General features: G+C 37.4%; 1 protein-coding gene across 1 annotated transcript; it reads left to right on the forward strand.

The window, feature by feature from the left end:
- The first annotated feature begins 172 nt into the window (after positions 1-172).
- LOC132199669 (serine/threonine-protein kinase SIK2-like) lies at positions 173-20,431 on the forward strand. Its single transcript, XM_059624573.1, has 10 exons — positions 173-421; positions 6,485-6,601; positions 7,976-8,039; positions 10,899-11,014; positions 12,234-12,404; positions 12,472-12,595; positions 15,385-15,587; positions 15,955-16,575; positions 17,840-18,388; positions 18,602-20,431. Exons 1-10 carry the CDS (start codon positions 293-295, stop codon positions 18,722-18,724), a joined length of 2,217 nt encoding a protein of 738 aa, XP_059480556.1. The 5' UTR covers positions 173-292; the 3' UTR covers positions 18,725-20,431.
- The last annotated feature ends 30 nt before the right edge of the window (positions 20,432-20,461 follow it).

Here is a 20,461-nt window from a genome sequence, read left to right on the forward strand (position 1 = left end):
GTGCCTGTTCTCCGACACAATCGGTGCTCTCTTGGCGAACGGGAGGAGCCCCCGCAGAAAAGTGTTGGGCGAGCCGCCGGCAGGTGGCAGCGCCGAGTCGCGTGCGGCAGCGAGTCGCTGCGCCGAGTATTGAGCACCGAGTGACGTCATTCGTGCGTCAACTTGAGTTAGATCAGAGTAGTTGTGCGCGGGCCAGCAGAATGAAGTGACGGCCAGCGGCCGACCTGCACCGGCCTAACCTGAGAGAGAGGAGGCACCGCTCTGCGCGACCCGCCGTCTGCAGCAACAAGAAATGGTCATGGCTGCGGACGCTCACAAAGGCACCCCCATCAGGGTCGGTTTCTACGACATCGAGCGCACCATCGGCAAGGGAAACTTTGCCGTCGTCAAGTTGGCTAGACACCGGATCACTAAGACTGAGGTTTGTTTTTTCAACCACTCTTTTCTCTACAATGCACCATCGTGGTTTTTCCTAACACCAGCAGGTTTACTTAATGTAAATAAACGTTCACATTTACTAAAAATTCCATCAATTTAATTAGTTAGCTTGTATTTTTCTTAAAAAAAAATTTCCTCAGGGTAATTAATCTAGTAATATTTAGTACAATTTTTTTTGAATTTTTTTGAATTAAAATGATATCTTTGATTTCATTAGTGGACAACACGCTGGTTTTCATTATTTTTGGAATCAATGAAGTTGCACTCGTAGAAAGAAGGATCAATATTTTCCACTGCAGTCATGCAGTGCATTAATTTGTCTCTCTTGATTGACAAGAAAAAAAGGGATAATTTTTTACATACATTATTGCACAGGCTTTTCGTTTATCAACAAAATTCAACTTCAAAACCAAATTAAAATTATTTCTTGTAATTTCTTTAATTTATTTTTTAATTTTTGGTCTAACTTAGGACTTTCTCAGACTTAGTGAAATTTAGAAAACCGTGAAAATCGTCAAACAAATTATTCCTACCAGTACAAATTGCGCGAGTCAAAAGAATGACGGGCGTCGCGCGGCTGGCGATTTGCATAATGCACATATTTATTTTTTAAGTGCTTTCGCACCTTGAATTTGCTCTCGTCCATCATGTCTACCAAATGCCACTGTTGATAAACAAACAACGTAATCTCATTTTTAACGAACCAAACAAGCAAAAGTATGACGAAAAATTCGCCTTAACAGAAGCTCTCTGCAAATTTCAATTGAATTAATTGCTGCACTCTCGGCAATTGTGGGAAGTGACGTCAACGTACTTCATTTCGTTAGTTGCTGGTCGTGAAGTTTCTTTCTTTTTTTTTAGGCGACGGTGTGAACCATAAATTTCAATTTCGTGCAACTCGCAAGCGCTTTCCACGTCCGACCTCCTAAAGCTGGGGCGCGTTTCTTCCTCTAGGGACAAGCTCGTGGGAGTCGCACGTTTTAATTGTGTGCATTTGAATAATGAAGCGAAGTGGATTTGGTGGCATGAAATAAATCAGTCTCTTGAGTTGAAAAAACGAGCCACTCTCTCACTCGCGTTTTAAGTGAGTTTTCTGGCCCGCGACAGCCACGCTTTCCTGCCGACGTATACCTAAAAATACTCCACGCTACACTGGAGAGACACAATCATATACCGGTGTTGTCGCAACGCTGTTCATCCGCGCTCACGTTGCTTTTGAGGCCATTCTAATGAGCATTAAATTATTTGCCATTGACCCTGCGCTCTGATAATATGCATCCCGCTCCTCACTCTTACTGTCAGATTTATTCTAGAAATTTGACCCGACAATCAATTACAATTTTTTTGTCGTGAGAGTTAAACCATATTTACGAATGAGAAAACTAAACTATCCTTTTTTACTCTTTCCCCCTAACTGTGAGAGGAAAAAAGATGAAAAACTCATTCCTGAGCAATCGATGGCAATTTAAAAAAAGAAATCGCTATTTATTTTATTTGGGAATATTTTGTTAACAGATAATCCTTTATATTGTGGTGACATAAAATCCTTATCAATAATTTGAACTAACCTAAACGAATAGAAAAATTTTATCTTCATATATTTATTTTATTTACGGATTTAAGGTTCAATAAACTTTACCAACCCATCTTGGAAAGTTGAAGGCGATTTAAAATAACTCATTCTTGAGCCGTTTTTCTTGTTAACGAGAATCCATAAATAAACTCAACACGCTGAGGTAAAAGCACGTTGACGATAATAATAATTACACAGTTAACTCTAGGCCGGACGACCTTCTAGCCAACGCACTAGAATCGGAAATTGAACGCCAATCATGCGTTTAAGCACTTTCTTGTTCATCATACAAAGCAAACTGAAGAGTCTATGCTTACTTTGGCTTTTTTTATGCGTCTTGCAGCCATAAACGAAACAGGAGGCCTCTATTTAAGGATTTCTCAAAGCTGCAATAAAACGCAAGATATAATTGCATTGAAAGTTCAGACCGAGCGCGGCGAATATTAATAAGAGAGGACGAGTCTCCGCGGCTGAGTGACTGACTGACGTCAAACAAAAAATTTGCCACCGGCTGTCCGCTATTCGTCAGAGCGGACGGAGCTAATCATAAATTTTTCGCTAAATTTTTGGCTCCCACCATGCAGCAGCTGAACAAGACGGTGTCCCAAATTTAAACAAATTTAAAAATATATAAAACTTTTAAAAACAACGTATTTAAATAAAAAGGTAAAAATAAATAAATTTCATGAAATACTGTTTTAACATTGTTATTTATGTTAATTAAATGATCATATATCACAAACTCTCACTTCCGCGAATAATTTGTAAAAATTTAATTCGCTTTCAGGTTATTCCCCAAAGTTTGACGCACACTTGTATCATTCACTAAATTAACGTCAACCGTTGACACGGGTGTATTTTCTAGCGACTCTGATAAAATGCGTTTACGCACCTTGATATTCGCGGTCTAGATTTTCCATCAGATTATTGCCGTCTTAACCTAGTTTTTCGACAAGAGACAATCATCTGATAATCTTGATGCACCCACCCATAAATGTTATACATAATAAAATATAATTCTGGCGCAAACACACGCTAAAAAGAGCACTGCTTTTTGTTTGCCTTCTTGGCAGGGCCGCGGAAAAAGCAGATCGCTACTTGTCTCGCGCATTTACAAATATACTGCACCTCTCGGCAAATATAACGAGAACACGGGCCTTGTTTACTCATTAGAAAAGTAACACGAACGTCACTGAGTGCGCGGCACGACTCACGTATACATACAACACATGTGAACAAATATGTTTCATACATACGCGTTCTCGCGCGACCGATTGATAAGAGACCACTTTAAAAAGGAGCAACATCCGCTATTTTTTAAATGCTTTCTATAATTTTTAAAAAGCTCCCTTGCAGAAAAAAAGCTCTAGAATCCGTTTCTAAAGTGAAACAGCAAAACGCCATGAAACGTTCATTCATGTTACAAATTTCATACAATTTATGTATTATTTTATTTGAGAAATAAGAAACTCTTGTTTCTGCTCTTTTTTTTTATATAATCTGCTCTTTCATTTTAAGATTCTTCCACTCTGTGTAATGAATGTAAAAGTAACGAAATTTTAGTCTTTTTGTTTAAAAATTTGTTTTAATTAATTAATCAAACATAAATCAACTTTGGTTGTGAAGTGTTTGAACATAAAACTAAAAATCTGTGTTCTACTTTTTGCCATTAACTTTCCCAATTGAAGCCTCTTTTCAGATAATCATGGGATTTTATTCTTTTAATTGTTTCACTAAATCTAAATGGATGAAAGTTAAATTGAAAGAGCGGATTTTATGGGAAAAATATAGAAAAAGGGATTCTTATTTCCCAAAAAAAGGTTATCCCTAATTTAAATTATAATAATTAAATTATAATACTTTTTACATTTTTAATTTCAATTGACTTTTTTACTTGCAAAAACGATTAAAATTTAAGAAAGAAAAATATCGTGATAGTATTTTACGACTAAAACGTTTTTTTATGGTGATTTGAAAAATTAATTACGGTAATAGTGGGTAATAGTAAAATGTAAATTATGATGAAAATCGACATTATTGTTCCTTATCAAATTTAAAAATGAATCAATGTTTTAGGAACATGATTTTTTTGTTGCAAACTTTTCAGTTAGGAATTTATCGTATCGCAGCGAGTAAAGGAATAATATTTGCCAATGTCAAATAAATCGTAGAAAAACCTGAGCCCAAAATTGATGACTCGTATTTTTTGTACCGCTTGATGGTTTGCACAAGCCGCAAGAGAGAAAGAGAAGGACTACTCTCAGTGTACAAATCGTAGATCGCTAATAGCCTAATAGGATAAACAGTGTGAACGAGTCAATTTGCAGGAATTCCAAGCAGTGTGCTGCTCATTTTCAAACGTCCTGCCACGATCAAACCATACGTTTTCTATTTTTGCACATTTTTTTTGCGCGGTTTCATAAATTTCCCAGCGGGTCGGAATTAATTTGGTCGCGCCTCCCACGCAGCCCGACGGGGATAAATTTGTACCGAATGGACGCGCGGCGTGTTTTAATTTTAGGCCTGGACTCGCGATTTGACATTGAACCCGGCGGCCGCGAGAGTGTTTTGCATCAACAGCAGCTGCAGCCGTAGCACGCCGCGCGTTCATGCAACCTGACCATCTCACACAGATAAGATATAAGCGGGCAGAGCGCGAGAGCAGCGGCTTTTTGCACAAAACAAGCATAAAGCAAATATTATACCAACTGTTCGCTATTTTTCCCGCAATCGGACTGAGAAAAAGAAATTAAATTATCTCTATGGAGTAAAAATAGACTGAAATTGTTCCAGTGGAATTGAACTTCAAATTCAAAAGGTGGCACATTTATCAAAAGATTGTGATCATAAAAGGTTCCTTACTGTCGATAAGTTAAAAATTGCTTTACAAACAGCTATATCATTATTTTTTTTTTTTAGTCTTCCATAGTTGACTTTTTTGAAAACTTATTTAACAGTGCATAATAAATAATTTTAAATATTGTTTTAATTTTTGAGCTGTTTTTACCAGTTCATCAGATATTCGCTTCTGAAGATTTTAAAAAACTGCGCCAGATTTAGGAGAATATTTAAATTCAGCAATTTATAAAAAAAAATAGCCAACAAGCCTCAAGTGTTTTTTTAATGCAGATTTTTGTTCAATAAATGTTAACAATTAGATATTGTTCATAATGATTTGTTGAAAAGAGAAAATGAAATTAATTTATCATACGTCTTGACAAATATTGCTGAATGAAAAAACTTGTGTTACCTCGTATTTTCTATTTTCAAACATAAATATTATTTAAAACAGTTCCAGGTTTCAGGAAACTCCGTATCGGGTACATATTGCATGAATTTATTGAAAGCGGTAGAATTTGAAATTCATTTATAAATTCTGATTAACGATTTTCCCATTTTAAATTCTTAATGCTAGTAAATAATTTTTTCGTCTCTTTATTCTCTTAACACAATTTTTTTCCCTTTTGTGGATTTAAAATAAAATTAATTATGGTTTAAAATAAAAAATATGACGTGGATTTACGATTGATTTACGCGGATCCTCATTGCCATCGAAAAGGGAAGTGGTCGGACCGGCTTCCGTAGTGCCGAGAATTCTCTGTGCAAAATGGAACACGCTCTCAATAAATAATCCTTGTCGGCCAATTGCTTGCTTATTTTATAGTTGAGCAATCGCCTTTGACATTTGCAGAACAGATTGGCAGCGCGGCCAATGAAATTTTGACGTCAAAAGCTGGAGGGTGGCTTTTGGTCAGTTACCAAACACACTCGCGCAAGCTGCAGATAGTGACGCACGCAGGCACCACAGCAACAACCTCTATTGCGAATTGCTAGGGGTCTTTGATTTGCCATTAGAGGAGCGTGGGCGTCTCGCTCTCTCTCGCTCACTCGCACACGCAGAAAGAGATTTTGCTGTATATTTGCGAGGGCTAGAGAGATCGCGACTCGGGGCTATTTCGAGTCGCCTGACGCACTCGAAAACATCTCTCTCGCCTCAAAAACTCATCTAAGCGGCTCTAGTTGCGCGCGAATAACCTGACGTGCGACATTTTTCAGCCGCGCACCATCGTTTGCAGCTGTGCGAACGGAAATTACACTTTTTCTCGATGAAAGCCCTGAGAAACGCGCACAACTTCTCATTAAATTACAGGAAAATTTAGAGCAAAAATGATTCAAAATTCACAAATTAATGAATTAGTGAATAATATTTTCCTTAAATCGATTAATTCTCTTGCATTGTTAGGAAATCATCAATTGATAAAAAGCCTTTCTCAAATGATGGGATTTAAGAGTGGATTAGTGTTTTTGAAACACACAACAGGATTTTATCGTTTAACCATAAATACACTCAAGAAATGCCGTTTTCAAGAAAAATTAATCAACCGATTTTTAATTATTAATATTGATGATAAATTTGATTTGTATTAATTTCAAGCATAAAGTAATTAACCTCTTGTTCTTTTTAATTGACAGGTGGCTATCAAGATAATCGACAAAACACAATTGGACGCTAGCAATCTGCAGAAGGTGTATCGAGAAGTGGCCATCATGAAACAACTCGACCATCCACACATCATCAAGCTCTTCCAGGCAAGCATCTATTATCTTCTTTTTACTCTAAAACGGAATTGCATGTAATGGCGCGCCAAAGCGTATCGAAAAATCGATTTTAACTGGTTCGAACTGCGTTCATCATTATGCGATGATTTGCGAGCCGCGCCATTTATTTTTTCTCTCGCGGCAGATGGACCTGGTGCGAGAGATGAATCATCTCCGAAATAATTTTTCGCCTTTGATTTGCTATGTATCCACGCGAGTGTGAAGGAGCTGTGCCATATGCTTGTTCCTCGTGACAGCCCAGGCAGTTCCATGTGCGGCGCTGATTGCTTTTTTTGCGTCACATGCGCTTCCAGCGAATTAATTGGCGTGAAACATGAGCGCAGACTGTGATTTCTATATCGCACACATTTGTCTTGCGCACTCTGTATAATTAAAAATTAAAAAAAAACTTGCAGCAATGATACAAGATTTTACGTAATTAAGTATTAATAAGCCAATGAAAATCTAAAATATTATGACAGTTTTTAACGTTATTTTGTCTTCCTTTAAATTTTAAATTTTAGCTGTGAAACAAATCTTTCAAAAATTTTGTAAATGAATGTCAAATTCAAAATTCAGTTTCATCAAAAATTACAAAAAATTATTAACTTTCAGTTATGTGTAAAGTAACAAATTCAATTTTTTTCAACAAAGGTGCAATATCATTGAAGTCTTATTCATGAAATATCTCCAGACCTTTCTTAAAAAAATTTTATTACACTTCTGTCGTGTTAACATTCTGAGGTTATGGTGGTCTGATTTTGGTTTCATATTCATATTGAACGACTCTGCACATTATTTCCGATATTATTGATCACAGCGAGTGAGAGAGGCCAGGAATAGCGTGTCTTTCTATGCCTGTGTAATCGCCGCGGAGTCGAGCCGTCTCCGCGCGCGCTGCCTTATCGTGCGAAATCGCTTTTACGTCACACATGGCGTGCCTAGGCTTAATCACGACGGCCCCACTTGATTGCTCCTGTGCTGCCTGATCTGACCTTTTCAAGAGTCAGGTGCAGCCTACACCGCGCGTGACCTTTGACCTGCCTAAATGTGGAAAATTATGTTTGCCGTCGGAAAAGCGCGGGCGTCTCTCTTTTGAGCAAATTTATAAAATGGTTCTGCGGCACCCAAGGCACCAAACGGCTGCAAAGGTCAACTTTCGTGTAATGAGAGTGGAGACAAAGCCTGGCATTCAAACAAATGCCGTGGGTCGTGACACATTTTTATATTTTCAATTTTTATACAATTTCAGCAGATTATCCAAAAATAAAGATTTTTGGGAACTAATTAAAAATTCCCATTTTCGTTTTTATTTCCAATTTTGAAACACTTTTCTGAGAGAAATATTATTGTTTTGATTCGCAGGTGATGGAGACCAAGAATATGATTTACATAGTCTCTGAATATGCAAGTCAGGGAGAAATCTTTGGTGAGTATAAAAAAAGTATAATATATTATTGTCATTCTTCGGCGTTTTCACGAGTGGGATTTTATTGTGAGAAGCCATGACTGCTGATCTTTGTGTATTATGATATATTGCTTGCAATTTTACTTGCACCAGAGAAAGTGACGAGTTTGCCAAATTGTTAAAAAAGATGTGTCACTGCAATTGGTTACACACATGCTAGGTATTATTTATTTTGATAGAAAGTGATTATGATAAAATCATAACAGGAAGTTAATATTATATGTTTTCAATGACGCACATGCCTCTCGTAACCTTCTATTTGGAATTGCAAAAACGCAGTGATATTTATATTCCCTGTTAGAAAAGATTAGACATTCTGGAAAAATTTGAAGCGAAATTATCAAACCAGATATTTCAAACGCATTTGTTTTGTCGATCCAGTTACGCATGTAATTCTTTAAAATTAATTCACTTGATGTACATTTGTTTTTTGTTACTATAAATTGATGACAAAAATATAGACTTTTTCCTAGAAGAATATGAAAATGTAATTTATTTATTCAAAAATTAAATTGGACAGGAAATAATCTGATACAAATTTCCAAATATTCAAACGTCAAACGTTTTGGGTAAATCCCGATGAATATTACGAATTTGATAAGGCAGGATTTCCGCCTTATATTTTTTACCGTTTTTCCTAGAGATTTCATATCTCAATATATTTAACACTATATATATTTTTATTTAAGTGTGTCCAAAAATTGAAAATAATGATAATCAAAGTAAATCAACCTCTAATCAACCCAACAAAATCAAAGATTTAGCTTAATTTCCAAATTTTCTAAATCTTTGGGAAAAGGTTTTATAAAAAGCCGTGATATTTCATTCTCATTAATTACACTTAATTTAATTGATTTATAGTAAATTTTAGAAACCAATCATTTAATTACATTTGAAAATGTTTATTGAAAATACGACATGAATGAAGAAATTAATTTTGTTCCAATTAATTACGTATTGAAGTTTTTCCTACTCGTCTTTGAGCTGATGCGAGTTGATTAATCCTGATTAATTGGCAAGTTCTTGCCGGAAAGTTTCTTCCTCAGCTCCCACGCCTATGCGTGTAAATTCCAACAGCCAAATTGCACATCTCATCATCTCTCACAGTCGAATCTTTAGAAGTAAGTGCCCGTCAGATAGAAAAGTCGGTAATAGTAATAAAGATCATAAAGAGCGGCATACTGCATGCAAGTACGGAGAGTAAGTAAATCGCTGACGCAAGTTGGTTGGTGACGTCACCGCGTCAGATCGATTTTGGCCTCTTTTATGCGCTTTTCTCTCCTCGTACGTCTGCCGCGCGTGTGAATTCATTGCCCTAACCGAGATTTGATGATAAATTTGTTTGCTAATTGCCCATGGCCAAAAAAAACTATGAGAGCTGCGCTCATCTGGTGCTTATTTGCACCAGCAATATTATTTTATACAACCCGGCCCCCCAGACTGATGAGAGCATTACCAGTGGTCCCTTGACGGTCGTTCAACTTTCGCTCTGAGAAAATTTTCACACGGCTTTTCAAATACCCCGCTATTTGCATGAACGTGATTAACGGAATATTCAAAAGTTTACAATGATACTAATTTTTTTGTAAGCGGAATTTTAAATTAATTGAAGTTTATTTTTGTTTTGTTTCATGATCTTTTTGTTATTATAGACAGGTTTAAAATTGGGATTTTTTAACAGAAAAACTTGGAAATTTCTGTTTTCCTCAAAAAGTTAATTGTTTTTGTTAAGATTAAAATTGTAATGTTTTTAAATTCTATACAGTCAATTGTCTAGAATCTGCTCATCTTCATCTGCTAATTTTACGCAATTAATATTATTATTATTGTTTTTGTTGTTTATTCTTCTTAAAACAAGTCGAATTAAAAATGAAAAATACAAAATTAGAATTACCTTTCCAGAACAAGCTATATAGGTATTCATGGCAATTTGGCCAATTCGAATGACGTCATCGTTGAGCTGAAAATCTTCCAGCTCAGTTATAAATGGCTTCCCGTGTTTTATTTTGAGAAAAAGTGCGTCAGTGATTACACTCATTAAGCTATTTCTCGTTCGGTGTGTGTCTCTCTGTTTCCGCACGCAACCGGCGTGTGGTGCAGAATTTTGTCTTGGAAGACTTTCAAGTCGGCGTGTCAATATATAGAGACACGCCTGAAGCCTTGAAATGAAATGCTTTGCGCCGATAATGTTTTGCTTTTCCTTAGTTGAGCACCTATCAAAACAGAGCAGGTGTTCTGCAAAACGTTCATCTCACATCAAAAGAAATGGCTTGTCGTGGAATTCTTTAAAAATATCATCGCTTTGTAATTCTTTAGAGAGAAAGTTCATCAGCACCTAAATGACCAGCAGCGTTGAAGTTTCTTTCTAAAAATTACAAACATTTTTTTTTAGTAATCAAAAATACTTATTAAATAAACATAAATTTGTTATTGACAAAGACAAAAAAAAAAAAAAAGAAATCAACTGAATGAATTAGAACAACAAATTTCAAAAACTTTTTGGCAAACGCAGCAATCCTTTCTTTTATAATATGAAACTAAAATTGCAGAAGGATATAATATCAATATTTAAAAAATTTGTTTAACATTGAAAAATTTTAAGGGGTACAATTTTTTTATTTTTCCCAGGAGAGTTGTTTTTAAATTTTATTGCCAACAGAAAAAATTAAAATAGCACATTATATTGTTTTATATTTTGTTAAAAAAAATGGAGCTAATAATTTATCTATCCATCTAGTTCTATCTCTTGTCTTTTAATGCCTTCTATCTTTTATTCAATTAGACTGCATGATTAATTTTGTGTCATTTCTGTTTTTGCAGAATATATAGCCAGGCATGGAAGAATGCCGGAGAGAGAAGCGAGACGTAAATTTTGGCAGATTCTGTCTGCAGTGGAGTATTGCCACAACAGACACGTGGTTCACCGAGATCTCAAGGTAAGATCCGGAATCGGGAAAAACCTTTCTTTCCTCCTGTTTGGTGTTCCGAAAACCGCATTCACTTAGAAGGAAAAGACGGTGTTTGATGACCTTTCACGCTGCATGAGCTCAACGACCCGCGGCCAGCCTCAAATGTTGAGCGGGTTGCATATCCGCGGCTATGCAGGCGTTTGATGATTTCATTCCTTTACTGATAAAGACAAAGGGGTTTTCCGAATGGAATTCTGTTGAATTTTAGGGAAAATCCCACGTTATCCCATGAATTAATTTCAAAACACGGCCAACAGTTTTTTTTTTTTTATCAAATTTCGGGGAAGACATGGTATTAATTCAATAATAACAGTTATTCTTAAAATTAAGAGCTATAATTTATTCAATCCTATAATTCTATAAGTTTCTATATTAATTCAAAATCTCGTAGCTGCTCTAAATTCTCATTTTCAACGAGTTCTAAGATGTACCTTTTTTCTTCGTAATCGTGTGGCGCCTTGCGTGCCGTTAGTACGGTCGTAAAAAGCATCCTCCCTGCCGGGGAATCAATAAATTGCTGAATTATTTGTGGCCGCCGTTTAGGGCTTGGCGTAATTTTTGTTGTCTAGATCGGGGCGTAGATTTGAGGAAAGCATGGCATGGTCTTTTTTATCAGACCAGGTATTTGCATTGTTTACGCTCACTTCGAGGCACAAAATCTTGAATGACGTCAATGAGAGAGAGATCGTTGTGCCAAGGAGGCAACCACCGCGCTTCACTTCGCATACATGCACGTTTATGTACATACTACGGACAGATGGACATGCGCCGCCTGCTTTCAATCTCTGCTCCTCAATTTTATTCTCAAATATATAAAAGTTTATTGAAAACATGTCTTCTTGTATACCAATAAGTCCTTGATTTTAACAAAAAGGCAAAAGGCTTTAACGAGTTAAAAATTGAAGGGATTTTAGAATTTAATGACAAGGGAAATTTTTTTGGATAATTCCTGGTGCATGAATTTTATAGAATTGGGCCAAAACTTGCAAATTTCATGAGAAAGAAAATGCAAAATATTTACAAGGAATTTAGAAAACCATAAATTTTACAGTGAACTTTATTTTTTGAAATAAATAAATATTCCTATCTTTTTTTCCTTTTTTTACCAAGCAATTTTCTTTTTCTCTTGTTATAATCTGTATGCATGGAGAAAAGAGAGCCTGATGAAATATTCAAATGGTTGCAGGCGGAAAACCTCTTGTTGGATGCCAACATGAATATCAAAATCGCCGACTTTGGCTTCAGCAACTACTTCTCTCCCACTGGTCAGCTGGCCACGTGGTGCGGTTCACCCCCTTACGCAGCGCCTGAGGTCTTCGAAGGCAAGAAGTACACAGGACCGGAAATCGATATTTGGGTGAGTTTTCTTTTTTCAATAGAAGAGGAGTTTTGAAGAAAAATGAAAATTATTCCTTTGTCCTCAGAGCCTGGGCGTAGTTTTATACGTTTTGGTGTGCGGGGCTCTGCCTTTTGATGGGCCCACCCTTCAGTCACTCAGGGACCGAGTTTTGTCAGGACGGTTTAGAATTCCATACTTCATGAGCTCAGGTAAGAAAGTTTAAACAATTATACAGTACAAAATCTAGTAGTGAAACAAATTTTTAGAAAGTTCTAATTTTTAGCAAATAAATTAGGTTATTGTTATTTAGCAAATTATTATTTTTTAAAAATTGATGTAATTTAAAAATATGTAAATCATATCAGTCAAAATAAAAGAGACGTTTTTTGTAAACTAAACACAAGCAGAAAACGAGAAAGCATAACTCATCGAGAAATCGCAAAGTTTCTACACACTATGAAGAGACAAAAATTTCATTTGTATTTTTCAAATCAAAAACTTTTTCCATGTGAAGAAATGAAAATTTATGCTCAAATTTTTTATGCTGAATGGTTTTTTATGAATTTGAAATAAATATATCTGACGCTTTTTGACAATATTTTGTATGCGAACGCGCGTCAAAAGAAATATCGAATGAAACGCGTTTGTGGCGTCGGTGGCTGCGTGTTTTTGGCAAATTGAGTTGACTCGCTGGGGCCAATAATGAGCGTGAAGTGGTTGTTGGCGAACTGCCTGGCTGCCGCCGAGTTGCAAAGGGCGATTGCGAGTCCGAATGACGTCACGGGGCGCGGGTGCCTGCGTCAGAGAGCCACCCTACCGCGTCTTGCTCCCCCGAAGCAACCCCCCATAACTCGACCGTGTTTTGTGGCGCGCTCGTTATTCGCCGCCCTTTCTTGGTGAAAAGCGGCGCGTTTCGTGACGTCATTCGAATACGCCACTCAAAATTAGACACCCTCCAGTGAACGCACTCGAAAATATTAATTTTTTATTATGGATACGCATGCACACCCCTTCAACTTGCTTAATAATAGGAGAGGTGAAACGGGCCGAGAGAATCACTCTCACATACTTTTGGACCATATCATTCTTGCAAATTTGACTTTACCAAACTTTTTCAAAGGCTAACTGAATATAAAGGGATTTATTAAACATAAATCAGTCTTATTATAGTTTCAATTATATCTTAAAAGGATTTAACAGCTTCAGAAAATTGAAATTCCATAGTCCGTAAAATGGCTGGGAAATTTTATGTACAAAAATGGAAGGGATAATTATTATCTACCAAAATTTTCCAAGCGGTAGCCAACTTTCCATTAGTATGCCGCAATAGAAGTCAAATGTTATTGGTTTTTATTAACTTTCTAAAGAATGATGAAAAATTTGGTCAGGATAGCATAAAATTACTTTTTAAGTGTCCAAATTTAATGTGAGCCAAATTATAAAAATATAACATAAAAAAATATACATAAAAAATAGTTAACACAATTTTACGCATTGTTTGTGATTTTTTTTTTTTATTAAAAACATAGAAAACTATATTTATAATAAAATTTAATATTGTCAAAACCATACACTTTTATTTTATTGTGGGTTTTTTTCTGTATGATTCTACGTTTTTATTTCCAGGAAATAGTTTAGAAAAGAAATCTACCACGTCAGTCCGCTCATTATTTAGTGAGTCAAAAGCTCGTCTGGGAAGGATTTGTAAAAAAAAAACTTCTGGCGCGCTCCCCCTTGAATACACGTTTTGATTGAAGTACAGGTACATACAGCCTGCATAAATAAAAAATGCAAAGGGCCCTTTGTCGTCTTTTAAAAAACCTCTAGAAGTATTTGCGGGGAAGGGAGAGCAGAAACCCTTTCAGACGAGTTTCTTATATAAAAAAGTAAAACATTACCTGAGCCACCCACAATTTTTTTCGTAATTTCAATTTCCTTCCAACGTGAGAAATGAAGAATAACAAGCGAGTTTCTCGATAAGGCTAGGATGGATATTGATTTCTGAAGTGACGGTGGGTAAGTGGCTCACAGGACTGCGGAACATACGTACACACCATTCTCAGTACGGCGGTCTCGGGGGTTGGTGCGCGATTGGATTATGTGACAAGAGCGACTTCGTTCCGCAAGCACATCAAAAGAGAAACACTATTTCTTCTTTTCACTCTCCGCACAAAGGAACACGGTTTTCTTCACACGCGCGACATTCATCGGATTGCGAATTCCAGTCTCGCGAATCGAAATCGATGCAAAAGAAACGTGCCGACAAACACTGAAAAAATGGAGCAAAGCGAATCTGCTTTTGCGCAAATTGAAACATCCGAGAGCTTTTCTTGTAAAATCAGCACAACAATAAAGTAGAGCGAGCAGATTGAGGGAACCCCTTACTAGTCCAAAACAGAAGCATGCGAATAGATTTTTCTAAACATCTTTATTCTGAAATCCCTTGTTATAAAACTGCAAAATTTACTTGCTTAATGAATTTAGTTTCCAATTAAATTTCACTTTCAAAAATCTGAAGTGCGTAAAAAAATTATAAGGGAGTTAATAAAAATAACTAGTTCCTAATTCCTAATTTGAATGAATCGGTAGGAATATTAAAAGATATAAGCTAAATATCTCCAGGTAGAAAATAAAAATGTTGAAAATTTAAATTTCATCATCAACATAATAGTGTTGCAGAAAATTAATTGGTGACACATTAATTGTTGATGATAAGTTCAAATAACTTTTTCCGCAAACAAGTAATTTCCGATCAACAACTGCGACCCTTGCTGCAGAGATATATTATATTAGCTGCGTGTCCGCAGAGAGATTGGGGGAAATTTGTGAGCGCCGGCAAAAAAGTGAAGCCATTAGGGCATGAAACCCTTTTACCAGATTTAACGGCGAAACGGCTTTTGTGCCGGCGCCATCGCTGATGAAATTGTGAATATTGACGGCGCGTTTATCCATTCTTTCTTTCTTTTTTTATTCACTCGGCGTGCTCGTCGTGTTGCAGAATGCGAGTCACTGATCCGCAAAATGCTGGTGCTGGCGCCAGAAAAGCGGTTCACAGTGGAACAGGTGAAGAGGCACCGGTGGATGGTGGCGGAAGGACCGCCCCGGTTGCTGCCCAGCTCGAACCCACCCTCGGGAGAACCAAACGAGCAGATCTTGAGACTTATGCAGAGCCTCGGGATCGACGCCGCCAAAACTAAAGAGGTGAGTGTTTCTTAGAAAATGTTGCTGTAGGAACGGAACAAACTGTTATGTATGATGATTGATAAAATATATCTGAGCAGATTAATTTGTTTAATTTTATAAAAAAAAGGTAATGAATATAAAAATATTTAAAAAAAAATAAATAAACTATTTTATTTTTTTTTTTAATTCAATAATATTTTGAATCTTCATTTTCAGTATTTTTTAAAATTTGTATTAATTAAAGGATTAAAATTTTGGCGATTAAATTTGTTTGTTTTGATCTATTTCAGATATCAATACATTATTATCTTTAATAAGTATTTTCAAATTTTCTACACTTGCGTTTGTTTGATCTTTACTAATTAAATTACATCTCCAATTGCAGTCTCTGAATAATAGCAGTTATGACCACCACGCGGCCATCTACTACCTGCTTCTGGAGCGAGTTCGCCAGCACCGGACCGGCGCCCCTTCTTCAGCGGCTCCGAACGCTCCCTCGCCACCGTCACTGGAGACGCAGCGTCGGCGGCCGAGCAGCATTGCGGAGCAGGCGATGCGCAAACTGGACAGCATCGCGTCGCCCCCGGCCCGCGGTTTCATGCAACGCGCTCCCCCGGCGCCCACTTTCTCCAGTAGCACCCACAGTTCGACGGACGAGGGTGTGGAAACGGACCCTGAGACGGACGCGCCCCTCGCCGAGTTGTCCTCAGTGCCCAACGTTGGCCTCTCGCACCACCTGAGCTCTGACTCGGGCGCCTCGCAGGCCTCCACCTCGTTTTCGCCCTTCGACAGTCTGGAGTGCGCCCTGGACACTGAACTGGCCGCCAGTCTGCCCTCCTGCACCTCTCCGACCACCCCCACCCACCACGGCGCCAGTGTCAGCGCCATTGCCCCCGTCGGACGTGTCCTGCTCAGACACAACCCTATCGGTGCTGGACGCACGGCCACCAGGTCGCCGGTGGACTTCAGGGAAGGACGGAGGGCCTCCGACGGACTTGTTGCGCAGGTAAATTAATTCGATTAAAATGAAATGAAATTTTTTTCGTGAATTTTTTGATAATTTTTCCAAATCATAAATATTTTTTTGCTAACGTAAAAATTGGCTAGCCCTTTGAGCTTGGTATTGATAGCAAACTTTTTCTTCGTAAAAAATTTGGCGTGGTTCAGTTACGGAACGCCATCATACAACTTTGTTTGTACTAAAGTTTTTGTTTTCAATTCTCAGTGCGAATTGCCACTTAAAATTGAAAGTAAATTGTGGCATTTTCTGTGTTCAAATCTACATTTTGATGAATTTTAATTTTTGTGATTCTCCTTAATTATATAAAAATCGTAATCATTGGATTTTTCTCCGATGCTCAAAATCGTCCAATTTACCTGCGATTATACCAAGAAAACGTTTATGTATTTTAAATTTATGACGGAAAATAAGATAAAGCGTCAGTTGAGGACAATCGAGAAACAACCATTTTCGTTTATTTTGAGACATCAAATCCACACCATGATCCTACTTCTCAGATGATTTAATATAAAATCGGGTGGTTTTTCATTTGCATGAGAAAAAGAAGCTACTTTTGGAAATTTCATTCCATGCATTTGATTTCCACAACTTGAGCGATGTAACTACTTATTCACTTTTTTTTACTATTTCTGTATATTCAACCTCTATAACCTCCTTGTACATTCATTTGACTCTATTTTGAGATTCAATCCGTCACCAATTCTATCACGTACACCGTTGAAATTTAGGACTGAAAATTTAATAGCCATAATTCATTATTTTAAAATAATGAATTAGCAAATTTTGAAATGTAATTTTTGTTATTTTATCACTGGTTAGAAAAAATTTTATTTCTTTAATTCTTGTTATCAATATTAAATCTACGATACCATTTTATATATTTTAAATAATTACAATAAAATCTCTTTAACAAATATATTTAATTTTTCTTGGGATATAAAAAAAGATTTTTTTTAAGTAAAGGGAATAAATTTTTGGTATCATTTCATTGCTCATCATTATATTTCTCCATATTATTGACTGATGATATATGTAGACTCTCCTGTTTAATTTAACTCTGAAATTTTTTCATACCCTACGACTTTATATGCTCTGTTATAAAAAATTGTTTGAATTTTGTACTTTTTGAATCAAAATTGGTAAAAAAAAATATATTACCAAAATTGACCCTTTTCGCCTCAATTAGACTTTATTTTTTTGAAGTATTTGTTTGTAGACAGTACTTGATTTTTAAATCAAATGACTTCAGGGGTGCTTGAGCATGGCTCCAACGCAAACCTTTGGCCAGCGTCTGCTGGACTCAGCCCGGGCGCACGGCGAACTGGAGCTCAACCAACTGCGGATGGAGCACAGGGTGTTGCGCCACCAGACGCTGAACTGCAACTTGGCCCCGGACGCCCAGATGCAGCGACAACTGCAGCACTCGCAGTACCAACACGAACGGCCGCCTTTGCCCAAGCGGATCAGTCTGCCCGAGGCCCTTGAGGAGGCCGCCCTGCCGCGGCCGCCGGCCCTGCAGCAACAGTTGCTGCAGCACAGACTGCTGCAGAAGAGGCAGATTCTGCAACGCCAGTCGGCCGCCCCCACCACGGAGGCCTCGCTCAGACGGCACATGGTGCGCCAGGCCTCGTACAAGATGGCCCAGCAACAACAAGTGGTGCCACCGCTGCCTGCCGAAAACCTTGGCGAGGACGAGTCGTGGCTCGCATTGCCTGGATTGGCAGCCGCCTGCTCCCTCGGCGACCCCGACAACCCCATTGTTGGTCCCCCGGGAGCGTCTTATTCCACCTGGCATCAGGTACTATAAAAAAATCTTTTTTTTTTCAAATTAATATAAACATTTTTCAAAGTTTTCGTTTCTTTAGCCACCCTGAGTGGGGGTTGTTGTTTGTCCTAAAATATAATACATTTTCCCTCATTTTCATATTAAATTACAAAATAGAAATTAGGTATACTACCGAAACTATCTTCAAAAATTTGCTTAATTTTTAAATTCGTTATTCAATTCCAGTTATCTGCACCGTATGTACCTGGGAGCTTAGCATGGCAGCCGCTGGGTCTGAGTTCAAGCCCCATGCAGCCAGTGAGTGAGAGCCCTTTACTAGAACTGACCGAGCAAATGGAGTCAATGTGAGAGGAGCCACGATTCGTCTCAAAACCTGCAGTCAATTGGACACTGGACTAAGTGCAAACCGAGCAGTGACTCTCTTTCACGTGCGCGACAGTTACTCAGAGATTAACATACACACACACACATATAATTATATAAATGTATTGCAAAAAGAATATGTAAAGAACACAAAAGGCGCGGTCTAAATTTAAACGGGATATTACAATAAAAAAGTACCAAAACTGTTAAGTGTTTGACGCGAGCTAGGGCAAACTTCTCACTCATAAGAATCATAAGTGACATGTAGCAATAAACAAATAACTATAATTAGGTATGTGGAAACCATCAAATCTCTCATATCCATATGTATCAATCGTAGGGGGCCTTATAAGAGAGAAAATTGAGTGGAAAAATATCAAATTTTTATTTTAATTTTTCCGTCATCAAATTCGCTCATTCAATTTATTTTCTTTTATATTATATAATCAATGTTGCAGAAGTACATGGTGTGTGTCCATCAATATTTTCACAGGCTTTGCTATTATCAATTTCCACCTCGCAGTTTTCACTCAGGCCCCTAATTTTTATCGTGTAATGTGTAAAATAAATTAATGTGTGCGCTGTTGTTGTTCTGCTGGCCAGAGCGCCTCGCTCGTCACTTTTTTAATTGCACACAGTGTGTAGCAGATAAAATCTTGAAGGCAATCAGCCAGCCAGAAGCTCGCATCGAATTTTCACAAGCGCACCCACGTGCTTTCTCTCTTTGTAACAAACAATTGTAGGATTTGAGGACTAAAATACATGAGAAAATGCAATTATCAATCGACTCAAAATTTAAGTCTTGGTCAAAATGCGCACCAGCTTCACCTATTTGAATTGAACACCAACAATTCAGTCCAAAAATTAAATTCCATCGAAATGGAATCACCAATTTTATGTTAAAAAGTTTTATTCAAAATGGGGCTCAAGGTATGACAACCTAAAGCATGTGAGCAATTTTTGAATATTTATTCGCAGTTTGCGGCATTTTTGCTGGTGTGTCATTTGAGAGCAGACGTTCCTGAAGGGCATTTTTCGGCATCACAAGGCCAAATCATGGAACTCGGGGGGAGAATGAGCCCCCAAAACAATAAACGCATTGTGTAGTGATCTTAGTTGTTAGGCAGCTGTATTCCTGTGTACTGTCTAGTCAGAGGGAGAGAATCGTCACCTCTGCCCTCTAAGCTCAGACACATTAGACAGAGTCTATGTGATAGTTAAAATTTTGGACTTAATAATATCCCGATTTAAATTTTTTGTTCCTTAATATGACACAAAATTAAACAATCCTGAGAATAATTCAATTAATTGTGCGCCCCAACGTTGAGAACGAGCTGTGGTTTCAGAGAAGATCGAATGTTTATAAAAAATAAAACAAACAATCAATCAAGCAAAGTTCATGTTGATTTGCTGGATGTTTCTGCTTAAGAGACTAAAATGTGCAAGTAAAATGTTGTGTCAGGGTAAAAATATTAGTAGGTGCAAACAAATTCCGAAAGCAAAATATTTGGATTTTTCATTGTGAAATCGACCCCATTTTGGTAAGAAAATATTTTTACCCGGCTCACACAAAAGCGTTTCCAGAATGCTTTTGGACCTACAATAATCATTGGGACTTCTGTGTAGAAGTCTCCACAATTATGGAGAATGATGATTAAACGCAGTTGACCAAAATTAAGGTTGTCTCATTGAAAATCGATCACCCGCTGGTCATAAATGAAC

Source organism: Neocloeon triangulifer, unplaced genomic scaffold (genome assembly GCF_031216515.1).
Source record: "Neocloeon triangulifer isolate White Clay Creek 2 clone unplaced genomic scaffold, ASM3121651v1 ptg000014l, whole genome shotgun sequence".
Classification (NCBI taxonomy): domain Eukaryota; kingdom Metazoa; phylum Arthropoda; class Insecta; order Ephemeroptera; family Baetidae; genus Neocloeon; species Neocloeon triangulifer.